The sequence below is a fragment of the Topomyia yanbarensis genome, chromosome 3 (genome assembly GCF_030247195.1).
Source record: "Topomyia yanbarensis strain Yona2022 chromosome 3, ASM3024719v1, whole genome shotgun sequence".
NCBI lineage: Eukaryota > Metazoa > Arthropoda > Insecta > Diptera > Culicidae > Topomyia > Topomyia yanbarensis.
The window spans coordinates 394824815-394841978 of record NC_080672.1 but is presented as its reverse complement, the minus strand read 5'-3'; the positions used below and the strand labels follow the sequence as shown (position 1 = coordinate 394841978).

General features: G+C 44.5%; 1 protein-coding gene across 2 annotated transcripts in view; it reads left to right on the top strand.

The window, feature by feature from the left end:
* LOC131693999 (protein dopey-1 homolog) overlaps window positions 1-15433 on the top strand; it is a 39837-nt gene extending 24404 nt beyond the window's left edge. The window contains exons 4-11 of one of the 2 annotated variants that reach the window (XM_058982324.1): window positions 12857-13042; window positions 13122-13269; window positions 13342-13494; window positions 13558-13753; window positions 14039-14050; window positions 14156-14323; window positions 14384-14525; window positions 14593-15433. In XM_058982324.1, coding sequence (XP_058838307.1) covers window positions 12857-13042; window positions 13122-13269; window positions 13342-13494; window positions 13558-13753; window positions 14039-14050; window positions 14156-14323; window positions 14384-14525; window positions 14593-14808 — 1221 coding nt within the window. In that variant the 3' untranslated portion in view covers window positions 14809-15433. The remainder of the gene's footprint in view (window positions 1-12856; window positions 13043-13121; window positions 13270-13341; window positions 13495-13557; window positions 13754-14038; window positions 14051-14155; window positions 14324-14383; window positions 14526-14592) is intronic. The other variant, XM_058982325.1, reaches the window with a different exon arrangement.
* The last annotated feature ends 1731 nt before the right edge of the window (window positions 15434-17164 follow it).

Genomic DNA, 17164 nt, shown 5'->3' with positions numbered 1-17164 from the left:
TGCTGATCACGAAACTGATTATAGAGCTCATCTGCCCTTGTATGCAAAAGTGACGTAAGCGCCACTTTGGCCAAATTTCATTTTTTCATGCTTCTGAATTTTCCACCAAAATCCACGTCTTTCAGTGTAATTGTCTTTAAAAAATTATGCAAAATGGTCTTTAAAAACGAGAAAAACAAAGTGACGTAGACGCCATTTTTTTACCAAAGTGACGTACCGGTGCAATATACATATTGAAGGTACATTTAACAAGGCAAAACAAGTTATTCTTAAGCTGTTGTATCATAAGTAATGTTGGGAGCTAGGTAAGCACCATTTTATGGTGTAAATGGCTAGGGTGGTGTTATATTTATGCTAGGGTGGTATTCAAATTAGTTATTTTAGCGCGATAAGTTTTTTTTAACTATTTATATTTTATAAAGAAGTCTCCTGTGCAAGTTCGAATGCTTCTTTAAAGCAGCAAGCGTAATCTTTTTCAACATGTATTTTTCATACCACAATAATGTACGAATGTATCTTGGAGAAAACTTTTGTTCAAAACCTTGACCGCTGTTGTTCTATATTTCATCATTGTAGTGCGCAATTGGTACCCAACCAACTAATTTCAAAACTAATTCCAACCAAAACACCTGCAAATGAAATGGAATTTATTCAAGTCTCATAAACCGTGAGTTGAACTGTTCACCTATCCGGCTCCAAATTAATACGGAAATTTCATGGGGTCAGTCCGAGGCAATGTTAAGCCAGTTTCATTAATTTTTTCAAAGTATAGCATGAAAACTGGTATTAATATAACATGAACATTAATAAATTGTATATTTAAAGGCTCTAAACTAATTTTGAAGCCGTCTGAGAGACTTTGTGGATTCAAAATGAGTAACCCATACCTGTGAAACGTTTGTACCTGAATACACCTGTTATTCGACACGCTTGATCCACTAAAAATGCAATCAACTCCAGAATAACCGTGTACTAGGAAGACTTCAAATGTGCTTGAATAGTTTATAGACAACCTATATGATGTATTTTGATGTGCTGTAACAGGAATATTCACTCAAAAATTACCAAAGAAGCGGGAAACCGGAATTACCGGGATCAGTCGTTAGGTGGAACACTGTATCCAAATGTCTTCAAATATGATTGTATTTTTCACAGGTCACATAATTTGATGTGCCGCATGACAGAAATAATTACTAGAATTTTTTGGTCCGAACTTCCAAATATTCCAGAATTGTTAATTGGCATAGAATTTGCATTTTCCATAAATTATAGAGTTGATATTATTTGATATGTCGCATGACAGAAATGTTTAACAAAAACGTTTCATCCCGGATGACTTTACATGTGATAGCATTGTTCGTAGAAAACCGAGCTGGTGCACCTTGATGTGCCGCGTGACAGGAATATTCACTTAAAAATGTGTCCGTTGAAGAGAAATCCGGAATCACCGAATGTGTTGTAAAGTTTCTCCGTGTTTCCGGATGACTTCACATGTCTGCAGATCATTGTTAATGTGCCGCATGGCAGGTATCTTCAAGTATAAATATCTCACAAACATGGGTAGCGCATTCCATATTCACTAGGACTTCCATCCCAGAACTGCTTCCAAGAGGCCTACATGATACCAAAATTAAGTTATAGTGTCCAAATGTAGGATAAAACATACAATACGTTTTATAATAATGCCTGACTTGCAGCTAAACTTTGGAAAATTAATGAAAATGTACTGAATGGTCCTCGGACATAACCCACGGAACATCCGTATAGATCCAAAACCGACCATCTGACCAGACCACCACATATAGCCTCGGAAACTTGAAGGAAGTAATAATCATTTGCAGATAATTCAGTTGAAACGGTTGATAATATACGACACGTTTTACCCGGTACTTTTGGTTTGTATACGTACGTCAGAATTGCATAAAAACAGTGAAATGAAATCGCTATTTTTTTGAAAAAGTGACGTTAGCTAAAATTTACAAGGTTTTTGCCAAAAATTGAAAATTTAAGCAATTGGCTATTATCTACGATGGATTGTACACATTTTGTACAGAACAGATAGTTGAAACATTATTCGTGCTTTTGAAAACATCATGAAACACAAAAATTGGTTTCCTGAAAAATATTCCTATTGGCGCTAACGTCAGAATTGCATAAAAAGGCAGTCATGCATCTCGTGGTTTGCTCCCTTAAAATTTGTCGCGTTGTCGGAATGGAATTCTTGAATGCATCCTCTGCGACTGATGAACCTTCTCAAGGATGCCAGAAAAGCGTCGGTGCTGAGGACAGATACTGCTTCCAAGTCGAAGGCCTTAGTAGCCATACAGACATATACGGCTATATATACCTTTACGAGAGTAGGTCGTCGCGATCCTTGTTTGACTCAGAATGGACCGGCGAGCCGTTAGCAGCCAGTATAGTTGCCGCATGGCGTTCATCAACCCACTTTGACCGATGTGAAGTAGCTCAACGTGCATTTCACGGATCATCATACGCACCAGAGGGTCTTTGTCCGGCAGTATGATAGGATGTCGGCTTTCGAAAGAGAGTTGTGAGCGGTCTAAGCGATCAGCTACTTGAAGCAGTCTGTCTTGGAAGATAGGTCGGTGGTTGCCAATCCTTTTGCAGGGTTGTTTGTGTATAACTCGCAGAATTTCATCTCCCAGATGGACGGTTTGGATCACTTTGATTATAGCTTCTTTCGATTTGCGCAGTTCACGGATGGTCAAATTTCGACGAGTTTCACGTTCGACAGATTTCTTACGGCAGTTGTCGACGAACCGCAGGATGTAACCGATGACTCGTTGCAGTTTGCGAAAGCTACTGTATCGAGAAAAAATTGGAAGTGGTTCGATTTTCACGGTGGGTGCGGCTAGCACTGCTTTCATTTCTGGCAAATCTGTATCTGGAACGGCTGCAGTCTGTTGAATCTGATAGACTGCGCAGGCGAGGAATTCAGGACCGTGCCACCAGAGGCTGTTTCTACTGAGGATCTCGGGAAGCTGGCCACTGGAAACGATATCAGCGGGATTGTTTTCGGTGTTGATGTACTCCCATCTGAAACCATCGGTTTCTGCTTGGATTAGAGCAGTGCGATTACGGACGAACAACTCAAGTTCATTTAGCGGTTTTTTGATCCAGGCTAGAACAATTGTACTGTCGCACCACAGAACAACTTCTAAAACTTCATGCTCAGCTCGACGGTTACTCTCTTCACTAAATGGGACAGCAGGAGGGCAGCAGACAACTCTTTCCGTGGGGTTGACAAATCGTGTAGGGGGACTTACTGGTCAGAAGAGCCATCTTTGCCGTTCCGTCGGCAAATATGCTCCGCACGTACACACAGGCTCCGAACGCCACCACCGAAGCATCAGAGAATCCGTGTAACTCATAGGCCATCACGTTGGGATTTGGTTGAGGTGTGACAATGAGCTATGGAGTTCTTGCCACTGTTGTGCAAATTCTTCGTCGACCGGGTCATCCCAGTCTGCCCTAATGCTCCACAGACGCTGCGCTTGTAGTTTGGCGAGGACAATAGCTGGTGAGTACAGTCCGAGAGGATCGTAAAATTGGGCGACTTCGGCGTAGATCAACCACTTTGATCCGGTTAGCGAGGAGTAGTGCATCTGCCTCTGGATCCCAGAGCAGACCTAAGACCTTGATGATCTTATTCGCTCCGCATTCTTTCAACGGCACTTGGGGCTCACGTTCTTCGGGTGGCACGTGTTGGAGGAACTCTGAAGAATTGGTACACCATTTGTGGATGGGAAAGCCACCGCGTGCAACAGCTGTTTCAGTTGCCGTTGTGCTTCAATAGCTTCCGACACCGAATCGGCACCAGATAGCGTATCGTCCATGTAGACCTCGTTTTTTATTATGTCGGCTGCAATCGGGTAATCATCCTTCTCTTCCGCAGCCAATTGTGCCAGGCACCGCGTTGCTTGGTATGGTGCCAATTCTGTGCCATAAGTAACGGTGTCCAGTTCTAGTACACGCAATGGTTGCGACGTTCGTTCACGCCAGAAGATTCGTTGATAGTGTTTATGTTCAGGTGTCATCAGAATCTGCCGATACATTTCGGAAATGTATGCTGTGAAAGCTACAATGTACTGGGTCTGGAGCTCGGGGTTACGTAACCTCTTCTCTAGCATCAAAAATCGCTTCAGTGCTAAATCTCGGCAATCGTCCAGCCTGGCAACGGTTTCTTTGAATGGTTGTTGTACCACAAACCTTCCTGTTGGATCTCGTTTATATGTGGACAGGAAGTGGAATTTGCAAGCTACTTCTTCTCTGGAGAGCTTGGGGATATCCGGCAATTGCTCGACTTGACAGAACCGCTGCATCATGGTTTCGACCTCTTCGATGGAGACCAGGTTGGAGTGCTGCACTGGAGCGTCGGCGACGTACGACTCTTTAAGGACACCGGACACGATCCACCCTAGGTGAGTTTCTCGCAGCTGTGGCAGTTTGTCGGACAGGCTTAGATGTCTTGGCTTCAGGATATCGAAGAACCACTCTCCACCGATCAGCATATTCCCTTGTCGGGAGTGTGGAACGCTGGATCGGCTAGAACTATTTCTTCCGGAAGGCGCCATCCACTGATATCAATCTTTGTGGTGGGGATTTTTCCAGTCACTTTGGCTGTGACCAGGCACTCGAGATTGCAAAAGAATGTAGACAATCTGGATCGGTATTTGACCATCACCTTGCCACGAGCATGGCTTCGCAACTCGTTGATTCCGGTGATAGGAACGTTGGCTCGCTGCTTCTGGACACCCAAACGGTAGGCCATGTCCTCCGTAATAAAGTTTACTTGGGAGCCGCTATCGAGGAGGACGCGACAGGGATGAGGTTGGCTGTGTTTGTCAATGGCATCTACCACTGCGGTGAGCAGCAGTTGGGTGAACTTCGGTACGTTAACAGGAATATGTCTAGCGCTTGCTGTATCGATCCTCTCCCCTCTGGAATTATTGAAAATCCCTTTTGAACGTGTCAACAAATCGTTCTGCGTGCTGGCATTTGATTGTGGATAAAACAAACCCATTGTGAGGTGTTCGATGCCGTTTGCGGGGCAGAAATGTACGAATATCGGCACTCGTTAATTGGGTTCAGTTTTCGCTGACTAGTGTAACAGGCATACCCAGCCGAACAAACAACCAAACCGAGAATGTTGATGGTAACCGCCTGAGGTTGTACGGGACGTTTGGATGATCTCTGGCCACTTGGAGAATCCACGCCACGGAGCTGTCTGCTTGGGCCACGGTACCGGTGAAGAGTGAGGAGGTGACCTGGCTATGGCCGCACAGTGTTGGCATGCCTTGGCGAAGTGTACGCTGTCAGCGTCCAAAGTGGGCCAATACACGTAGTTTCAATCGAGGGTCTTCATACGCTGCATACCGGGATGGCCCCAATAAGGCTGTTCGAGGTATCGCTTGCGGTGCAGCGACGGGATGAAGAACCATTCGGCAGCCATGACGCACCCATCTACCACGGAGAGTTATTCCTGCTTGGCTTAGAATCGTTGGATTACGGCCAACCGTGCTGAACGTGATGGTAGACTTTTCGGAGTAGTGTATCTGCTTGGGTGCTTTGCGTGACGGCTCTGAAATTGAGAGGCAAAACTTTAACTGTATGAGATACTACCGACCTGAGGTCCTCTTCCAGGTTTATGCTGGTCATGACATAGTCCTCATCGGGATTGACGTGCTGGTTGATCAAGCTCGAGAGCAAGTCTGCGTCGCTGAACTTGTGGGTGGACACGCACACGATGTTAAAATAGTAGAGCAGTAGATTGAGCGCAGGCCGTTGGAGGCGGTTGGCTGTATAGACCGACCAATTTGTTTGTCAATTCCTTATCCATTTTGTCATATATGTTGTTTGCCCTTGATCACACCCTTCAGTTCTTCGTGCAATCCTTCTTCAGCATCCTCGAGCAGTTCTAGATAGTAAAGGTGTCCACATTTTTTATGCGTATTTCATTGGCGATATTCTAAAGGCTGAGTAACAGGTTGTTGCGTTGTGGGTCGCTGGGGTGCTTTGGGTTTTAGAGTACTTCGGAGCAGGTGAGGCGCACAGCCCGTAGGGGTTCCTATAATTTCTTGAGCAGCTCGGCATCTCTCAAGAATGAGATATGTAATTGTCTCTTCACTTATCGGGTCGTTGGCCAGAATGTCTCGGATTGAAGACGGTAGTTGATGGAGGTTTCTGAGGTCTCTGGACAATCGACCAGAAAAGGTTTTATGGACTGGTTTGGCATACCTGGCAGACGCGGGGGAAGAGGGTCAGTTCGAGTGATCGTATGTGCGTGAGTAATTTTAGTGTGTCCAACTCGTGCGCGCGCGCGAGAGAGAGAGAGAGAGAGAGAGAGAGAGAAAGAGAGAGAGAGAAAGAGAGAGAGAGAGAGAGAGAGAGAGAGAGAGAGAGAGAGAGAGAGAGACAGAGAGGGAGCTCTCTGTTCGAGTCTGTTATTCCGGTCGGTCCATCGTTCCGGTCCTCCCTTGATTTTTTGAAGATGACCGAGTTGGCTCCTCCAGTAGCAAATCAAGTGAGCTATAATTTCCGATTTGAAGTGGGAGATGATATCCGTCGATGGAACCAATTTGGTGAGCAATCTGCGGGCCTGTCACCCACAAGCTGTCAATGACAATGAGTCGGCTTCCCCATTCCCGTTGATCCTGCAGTGACCGGGTACCCAGCATATCGTGGTCAAAGGATCGCAGGTGTCCTCTATAGCCTGTATGTAAGGGCGGCGTGACGTTCCCGTTTCCAGGGCGTATAAGACCAACATAGAGTCCGTCAGAATTATAGTCAGTATTCGCTCAGGTCTCCTTGCAATCGCGAGACTGATGACAGCAGCTTCTGTCGAGAAAACGGAGCAGCTTGTGGGGAGGCGGTAGGCTAGACCAGCTCCTATTCCTCAGAGCCCTCTCCGACTCTTTCTTGCAGCTTGAAAGCATCAGTGTAGACCCGGGCGTGGTTTTGGAATTGTTGGTTCATAAGCTCTAGGAATTCGGCCTGAACGACCTCGGGGGGGGGGGGGGGGGGGGGAGCCTACTCGCAGCGACTCAAATAAGTTGGTGTTCGGACTTCTCGTGTTCCAGGGTCGGTCTCGAGTTCTGTGGAGGCGAAGTGCCGGTGTATTCTAGGAATATATTTTAGGCCGTTTTCAGGAGAGCACACGTGCTACCAGAATTCCTTTCGAGGAATCCCAGAGCGCACCTGAGTATGATGTTATTGGCCGCTCACCGAAAGGGGAGAATGTCTGCTTCGACAGCAGCTGCTTCCGCGAGAAAGCTCGGCAGCAGGTTACAGGCCAACCGAGTCGTTCTGTTGTACAGCGGGGCGAGGATCCTCATAAATCCGTCCAGGTTGTGACTGGTTATTTCAATACCATAGAATATTTTGCTTTTGATGAGAGCACTGCCGACGCTCAGAGCAATTCTCCTGTTCCATGTCGTCCGCTTCGTGCTTTCAATGTCCAGAAATGCGATACGAAAGTGAGTCGGGAATCCAGCGTGATATCGAAGATTTTTGGTTCTCTGCGGAAAGAGATAAGTGTATTTCTGAGTTTGACCGGTCTATTAGTGACTAGGTGACTGGAATTGAAAAAGAGTGATACTGAGCATTTGACGGCGGCTATTTTGAACCCCACTGCTTCAGCGCATTTTTCGATGGAGTTTACTGCGGCTTGGAGCTTTATCCGCACTCGAGCGGTCAATCCTCTCACTACAACGATTATGATGTCGTCGGCGTAGACGAAAATGTAAACTCCCCCCAACAGAGATTCAAAGAGGAATAAAGTGATGGCGATGACGGATCCCTATGCGATACCGTTTTCATCCACATACGTTATGGACTGTAGACTACCGACTCCCACTCGGAAGACAGGATTGTTGACGTAGTCCTTGATGTAGTTCCCAAGGTTTCCGGCGACTTCCAGCTAGCTAGTTGCTGGAGACTGTGTTGTAGGCCTTGGCGATATCCTATATTGCTATATCGGCACACGCAGATCGTCCGCCAGGGCATGCCGGAGGATTTCTCCAAAGGCTCCGAGGTGGGCTCCAGTACTTGTACCCTTACGAAATGTGAATTTGTGCTGGTCAAAATGGGACTTTTCTACAAGGTGGTTCATAAGCCGTTAGTTGACCATCCGCTCCATAGTTTTTCTAACGCAGTGGAGCAACAATTTCTTGGGGATCGACTGTTGTGGTTCCGTTAACTTCGAAGGAGAAGCCTACTTGCCTTCTTTTCCCGCTGAGGACGTTCACTCGCCCCCAAAGCTCGGCGGTAGAAATACCGGGAGATATCTTTTGGAAAAACGCGTTCCAGCTCTTCATCTTCGAAGCCTCGATGAGCTTCCTGGCTCGGTTTCGTGATCTATGAAACTCTGCAGTTCTTTTATGGGATGGCTAGCGGGGATCATTTTCACTATCCGGAGTGCTTTGTGGCGGTCTTTGATGGCTTGACTGACCTCCGGGTTCCATCAGTGGTTTGCGTGAGGTGGAGGTTTGCCACTTGTACGAGGAATACTGCGCTTGGCGGATTGAACGAGCTTAGTCAGTTGGTCGGGTGTGTATTCACGGCCCGGTGCGAGAGAATCCGAGACTACTACCTCGTAGGCCACTTAGTCCGCCTGGTTGTATAGCCGACGGCGAGTCGCTATTTCCGGTGTCTGCGAGAACGGACCAACCACAGACCAGCTCCGCGAACCAGAAAGATATGTCCAAGACTGAAGAGTATTGACCTCGGGTAAGTTAAGTGCAATAGCGTTACATTCTTCCATGACCATGACGGTAATTTGGTTGCCCCGTTGGTCGCTTCTGCCGGATCTCCACAGCGGATGATGGGCGTTGAAGTCCCCCATCACCAGGAAGGGGGTGTCTAGTTGCTCCAGTATGTTCATCAGTTTTGAACTGATATTGCGCACTACGGCGGGGATGTAGACGGAGGCCACTGTACATCTAACCGGATAGATATAATTCGTGCCATGAGCTTCGTGTCGTACCGCTGTTGATGAGATATCAGTCCGGATTCCGAGGCCAATAATTGGAAAGATGTTATCATCGCTTTTAGCCTCCCACGAGTATCAGTTGCCCAACCACGGTCCCAAATATGAGTTTCTTGGACAGCCAAGCTTAATGGTTGAATTTGAGCAATCCCAGAGGTCGTTCATGTTCCACTGTACGGCAAGTGTGAGTTGTTTGATTGATTTTCTACTGTTGTCGGAACTGAGTCAGTGGTCCGCGGTTGGTTGGGTCCGGTAAGATGTGTGGTCATACGCTCTTTCCTTGCTTTCTTTGGAGGGTTGAACCGATAATATCGCTGCTTTGTAAGAGGGAACTCCATTCTGTTGAGGTTAGATCGATGGTCCTCCTACACGGTATTGCGTTGGTGAACAGGACATCGACAGTGAATGGTTGTAGTCGATGGACTGTAGTTGATCGTTGCTGTCTGGAGCGGCGGCAGGGGCGATAATCTGGTCTAGGTTGTGTGAAATGGTGAGGCGATTTTCCCGGGTGTGGGAGCCAGGTTCTCAGCAGCGGCACTACCACAAACAGATCCGATGCAAGAGGAAAGGTTTTTTCCCTGACTAAACAGCTGGCGAATCCGGATAATGTATTGGAGGCTAAGTCCTCGGTCGGCCTTCGATCAGGTCTGGTGCTACGGGAATCATGGGCGTACCCCGGATGTGGGTGGTGCTCGAGTGAGCTAGCTGACTGCCCTTCCAGTGACCGCAGTGGGTATGGAAAGGGACCCGCAGGAGTAAGGTTAGGTGTTACTTCGGTCGGTTGTCAGATGTGGAATCTCATTGGGTACCAAGAGCATCCGGCGATTGGGCTTGGTGCCTGATGGGTTGGGATTTCGATGTGATCTCTGTTATTTGTTGGTTGAATTGTACTGGTGTTCGCCAGCGAGCCTCGGTATCCCTTGGTTGTTTGCCCAGTCCTAAGTACAGTCACGACACACCGGTTATGTCCCAGACATGACCAACCCATGTTATTGTTATTTATTTGTAAAGGTTTTTACCTCGAGGGTCATTTACCTGTTTCGGGAATAATATACACTTCAAGTTCCCACAATAATAAAACGAAAATTGTCCTGGACGCACTGCTTGCCGTTGTCCGTGATCTTTATCGGAGGAGAAATGTTATTTCCATTATTCACTTTACCCCTGCTGTTTGTTGATTGTTGTCTCCCTTGCTCTCGTGTATGTCCATGTCGTTGTCCCTAGAGCAGGTTTGGTTTTCACTGTTGGTTGCATTTTGATGCTTTTTTGTTAATCCTTCGCCACGTGTACTTGATACTGGTTTTGGGTCATCGAGGATTACAGTTTGACCGATTGTCTGTGGTTCAGCATTCGAAGTTAGTTGTTTGTTAGTGTGTGTGATAGTAGATCTATTTTTTAGCAGTTTTGGGGCATGGTTTACCTTACCGTAGTGTACCATCTGGTTGCAAAACTGGCACGTGAGCGTCTGCCCAGGGCATGTGCATGCGTTTTTTAATTGGGGAGATTTGCATTCAAAGATCCAGTAAGAAGGAATAGGTTGGTCCAACTGCTTTTCAATTACACCGTTAAGTATGTCAGGAAAAAAAAATTCTCCAGGTGTTATTCGTAACGGATCCCACTTCTCCGTCTTCAAGCATATATTTTTAAAGAACTCGGTGTTGTGTTCGGTCCGTCGGGAAGGTGGACCAGCAGAGGCAGGCAGGCAGGAACTCCAAGAAAAGGGAACTTTATTATTTTTTTAATTAATGAAAAACACTTCTTCTAATCACTTTGAATCACACACTGCAAAAAGAGGCTGACGTCTCGAATGCAGATGTTTTTATTTTGATTTCTGCAAAGGTAGGTACGCCAAAAGAGCGTAACCTAATTTAGGGTATAATTTAGTGTTGTACTTATTTCGTTTTAAATAAAATTAAAAAAAACCATTTTATTTTTGTAAATTTTTGTTTAAAATAAACCTTTACTGCAAAACTGGCATCACTGTCTCTTCCAAGCCGTCCTTCTCATACCATGAACGAGAAAAAAATGAACAAAATGAAGCGCTACTGAAACGAAACAAAATGCCTAAACCACACAATGGTTTCGATTAGCGTCGGTTTATACACAATGCACTTTCACTGTTTCTTTTGTTCTATACTGTACACCGAGCTAAAATAACTATTGAAATCCATAAGAATCACTTATGACTTTGCGCCACAAGTATCCCATATGAAAATCATGAGTTTGTCTTATGAGAAAATGGGAAAAATGGCCGTCAAGTCACTTACGGATTTCATAAGATATACTTATGAAATTCTTATTGTGTTCTTATAAGCTTCATATGGCTGTACTTATATTAATCATCGTGTTGAAATATTAATTTTAAAAGAGAATTTTAGTGAAGTTAATGAATGTGATATATGCACCTGATTTGAGAAATAAATAAGAAAATATTTTTTCCTTCCTTTATTCCTTCACGACATGTATTTTCCTAAAATTCATTGAAAATAAATCAATACATACGCTTATATTCAAAGGGTCTGTAGTTAGAAAATGATAACCTGGTGTCCGATGGTTCCACGTAGACGGAATTGGCCAATCACCTATACTTAAAGCTTCAGTTGTTTCAGATCTAAAGACATGCTGAAAAGTAAATTCAAAAAATTACACAGTTTTCATTAACCAAAAACATACTTACATTTATTTTTAACCCTATTAAAACTGAGCACCAGATTGAAACTAATTGCATCAATGTTGTCTTGAATTATGGCATTTTCACAATAATATTTTAATAATAATCTTGAAACACGTGTATGAATTCTATAAGTCAAACTTATGAAATTCATATACTGCATATGTAATGCATAAGCATTTAATGAAATCAAAATTTTGTTGGTTCATAAGTAGTGACTTATGAAATTCTTAAGTACTTTTTCCTCAGTGTAAGTACTTACAATTTTTCTGCACTCCAAAGGGCCAATCTCTAAAAGCAACGCTTTTAAAATATCCGGATGATCGGGAATCCATCCTTCAAGATGCGGGAATCCGTTCGTCGAGCCGCGTTCCGGGGTTTTCCTCGTCGCCGGTTGTTGAATGTCCGTCGGGGAGGTGGACCAGCAGAGGTAGGCAGGCAGGAACTCCAAGAAAAAAGAACTCTAATCTTTTTTTAATTAATGAAAAACACTTCTTCTAATCACTTTGAATCACACACTGCAAAAAGAGACTGACGTCTCGAATGCAGTTGTTTTTGTTTTGATTTCTGCAAAGGTAGGTACGCCAAAAGAGCATAACCTAATTTAGGGTATAATTTGGTGTTGTACTAAATTATACCCATTTTTGTGTACACAACACTCGGAGCTTTTGAGCGGTGCCAAATCATGTAGGCGAATTTCACCTGTATCCTTCTCCATATATACGGGGATCTTGGTTTTAATGTTGTCGTATTCAACGTTGTTTTTCATGTTGTTCATCGCCGTTCTGCCTCGAATAGCACATTGAACGTTATCAGTAGCACATTCCTAGTATGGTGTAGTTGGATGTGGGACATAAACGTTAGATCAAGCTCCATTTTCACCTCAATCAAGTGTTTCAGCTCGCGCACTGTAGGTCTTTTTCGAGTTTGCGATCACGACTGTATTTTCTGGTCTATGTTTTTAGCTTCTGGTTTGTATGAGATCAGGGGACAGACCAACCTACCTATCTTTTGGATGCATTTATAACATATGAAATTTTTATCTTATTTTATCTGTTGAGACCTGTAGCATACACATTTGTAACATGTTATATGTTTATGATTAATATTTGGATGTATAAAAAATGGTTCCATTGTACCGATTTGTGAATTAAGAAGATTCCTCTCTCTCATCGTAGATCCTAGCCGCCATCCTTGCCCCACTACTGGATGTTGCCTTTAGCTCGCAGGAGAAGGACAAAGTGAACACAATCGTGACCGGCGTTATGTACAACATTGTGCCTTATTTGAAAACCCACACCGTGAAGAACATTCCGACGTTTCACGCGTGCTCCAACTTGCTGGCGAGTTTGAGTACTTATCAGGTAAGTTGCAGTAACCAACAGAACTGATTATGGAATTATGTATATAACCTTTCATTACCTTCTTGCTACCTTATTGCAGTACACTCGAAAGGCGTGGCGAAAAGATGCTCTAGATTTACTGCTGGATGGAGCTTTCTTTCAGTTCGATAGCCGCTGTTTGCCGTACTGGAAAACTATTCTCGATAGTTTGATGACCTGTGATAATACCACTTTTAGAGATCTTATGAGTAAGTAACGAATCAATCCAAACAGTCCCATACAGTTAAGACAGGTGCTTGATAATATCGTTTTTGCTACAGATCGCTTGCCACTAGCACAAACTGGAACGTTGAACATATTCACCTCCAAAGAGCAGGAGTACGAGCAGAGGGCACTGCTACTGAAACGGTTAGCCTTCGTCATCTTTTGCAGCGAGTCAGATCAATATCATAAATATATGCCAGAAATTCAAGGTACATTTTCCTAATCTACCAAATAAAAGACTCCCATGTCTAACCGGTTCCTTTTAAATTCAGAACAACTTGCCAACAGCCTGCGACTACCACAGGTTGTACCGTTGATCCAGTCGGCAGTATTTCTATGCTTCCGAGTGTTGTTACTGCGAATGTCCGCCGATAATGTGACCAGTCTGTGGCCGATCATTATTGCTGAAATGGTGCAGGTGTTCCTTTCAATCGAGCAGGAACTCATGACGGATACCGAAGAGTTCAGGTATGTTCCAATCTATTCTCACATTTAAACACAACTTGTATCTTACCACACTGCTTTGTAAATAAGATTAATGCCACTTCGGAACTGCTAACACATTTACTCTTTTATGAGTGTACATCCCAAAGATCCTACTTCTATCCACTGTCGTAGTACACCAAACCTTTGGTATCTAGTGCTTATCGTTGTCCCAAACGTGAAACTGAACTCCAAATTTTGATAAACCGTTGTTTCTCTCTTTTTTCTCGTTTTGTTCCATTGCCCTCCGTACTTTTGTATTTGTGTCAGATCGCAATCGAGGTAAGAAAATATCGTACTTTCTAAAGCACCCACTGCCCGGCATAGCTCAATATTAAAATCAACATGTCTGGAATAAGCAACAATCTTGTACTCTTTCTTTTACAGTCAACACATCCGCATGCTTTCGGGATTGGACACCGCTTGGGTGACGAATACAAACAACGGACTGTACTCGTATGGGCATCCCCACTGGCGGATGGTTCAGCTGGAAACGGCCAAACTACTGGAACTGGGATGTGTACTACCGGCCACCGTTTTACCGCACTTTCAGATGTAAGTACCTTCGAATTGTACTGAGTCAACGTTGTGTAACCACATATCGCTATTCAACAGGTATCGGTGGGCATTCGTAAGCAGTCAAAATGAGATATTTCTTAAATCTGGCGGCCCGGATGATTCTAAAAGCGTTGCATTCATCCCGCACGTCACTCGAATTTCGCAGCTGATGGACTTTCGATATACATCTCACTCACCGGTAAACTATTCCTTAACTGTACCTTTTAAAAAATTCATTTCATCAGAATACTGTTTCACTTTTTAAGAAACCTCAGACCACGAAGGGAAGCCACATCATGCTGACCTGTCAGTCCATCAACACGCTGCAGGATTTGTACAGCTTTTTCTCAACGCTATCCATGCGGTGGCCGTCGCACATTTCCTACACGGCCGACACCGAGAAGGACACCAAGAGCTGCCTGGAGGAGATCGAGAATGTGCTGGCGTTAGATTTCCTCGAGAAGATGCCGGCGACCAAGTAGGTCTCTGGTCATTAAATTTAGTACGTCCAGTTTTCTATTTCCGTGACACAGTGGTTCAGATGTTACTAGCTAGCAGGCGGATCGAACGAAGCAGTATCGGTTGGTTAGACCGATGAACCACACTAACCTACGCTACCTGTAAATATTAGACTTATTTTTTTTTAGGAACGGATATTTAATTCGGCTTGTGATTATTGTTAATATGTTTATCTGGCCTTTCGGTGCCGCTTTGATTGTGTACAGAAATTATACAAAAGTAATATTATTTATTCTAAATTAGATAAGGCAGTAGTAGGGCAGAAAGAACACGATAATAAAATTTATTGTGACAAAAAGCGGTTCTCTTCCAAAGTGAAACGACAAAAAGTGATAGGATACAAATCGGGGTAAAGCATACATAACGTACAGACACAAAATGTGACCGTGAGCGACAGCGGATGTGCGCTTGTCGCTTATTTTACAGTTACAGGTGCTTCTTCGAGTCTAATCGAGCGCGATATGCGATATAAAAACAAAAAATAGCAGTGCATATATTATTTATAACTTAACAAAGGATCTAGTGAATGTGTACTAAGTGAAAATTTTAATTATCTAATAAAAAGTTGCATAATTGTTTTAAAAAATACTCAAGACGTTTATTTGGCTACAACTGTGGGGAAGTATCACTTCTCGCTAGGGTTAACGACAGTGTTGAGTGTTGGATAAATGAGTATTAACCGGATTGGGAGAAAGATTGGTGTTTACCCAATTTTTCCTCCTTAGGGAGGAATATAGCATATAGTGCTTTCGCATTGGCCTGCTAAGGCACGACAAGTTTCGGCTTCGCTTAGCAGAACTTCTAGTCTAACGGGACATCACGTTTGACCAATCGTTTGGATGGAAACATAAATAGTGTTTCCGTTTAGAGATTTAGGGTCAAGCCAGCGCTAATATATTCCGACTCTAAGTTAGTGTCGGTTTCTGATGAGACGAAGTCGAAACGCACCCATGACTTTATGGATCATGTTTCCGCGCGAACGTTACGATTGAGCATTTGTTTGATACGGTTCAATTTAGAAAACAGCACGTACTAAAACAGGCCAGTGCACTCTTGATGAAATTCGGCATTGGTTGAAGCACGTATTCAAAAAACTTTCATGTTGTCGGCGAAAGAAAGCCGGGGTCCGTGTAGTTTGCTATTGACCTCATTAAAATAGAGAAAGAATATTACAGGACCGAGATAGCTTCCTTACGTAATGCCGGATGTAACGAGGAAAGCAGATAGATAGTCCTTAATGCTGATTTAGAGTTGCCGCCCATCGAGGTAGAGCGAAACTCGGGTCCGTGTCAACAGCCACCAGGGTTCGAATTGGGAGAACCCGGAACGTCTGCGGTCAGGGTCGACGCTGGGGGTCGTTTATTTGGTTTCGGCGATTGAATGTTACTGTCTGCGGAGTTGAGCGTTTGTCTTGTTGAGCTTAATCCTTTTTTCAGTAAGGTTTAAAAAGCTTCAAAATCTTGGTCTGTAGTGTATTGGCACTGTGTGGGACTCACGACTCACTTTCGAGCCAAACTACCAAAAACCCTTCTTTCCTTTTTTTGCCCTGCTTCTCCACGAAAGTACACCAAGGTATTACTTCATGGGGGTCTCGTTGTACTCTCGTCGCACTTTTTTCTTTTATCCACGAGTTTTTGCAGCTAAGTTGATGCATGAAATGGCTCGACCTTCGAACCATTTAACTCTCGACTCTTCTCTTGCTTTTCGTCTCCATCTTCTACGTCGTCATTTAGCTCTCGTCTCAGTGAGTCGTTTAGCTGCTGATTACATGAGCCATTTAGCTTCTGTTTCCGTGAGTCATCCAGCTTCCAGCCTTATCCCGATCTACTCGAATTGTCCCCGGCATTGAACTCACCCTACTCCGAGTGAAATATCAGAAATGGCAGCGGAATTTCTCTCGCTACCCATGTCTATTTTGCGAGCTAATTAACTCCCATTTTTGTCACGATATAGTCGGATAGTCTACGGCGGTGCATCTACCCTACTGTGAAACCTCCGACGGTAGATTTCTCCATATACCGATGTTTGTTTCCATGAGCCATTTAGCTCCCCGCTGCGTCTCGATCTAGTCCCCGACGGTGGGCCTGGCCCACTTAAAGGGCCAGATAAAGCTGAGGTCTATCCAGTGGTTCCGGATGAAGCGTAGCTTCCGGTTCACTGCTGCCCCAATCACCCATTACTAGCTGCTCGACGCGATCTACCCGCTCAAATCCCCGGCGGTGAATCTAGCTTACTCATGAGCAGCCCGGTCGATATCAGTCTGGCGATTCCGATGGAGACTGACATCCGGTTCTTTGGCGCCCCGACGACCCGAACCAG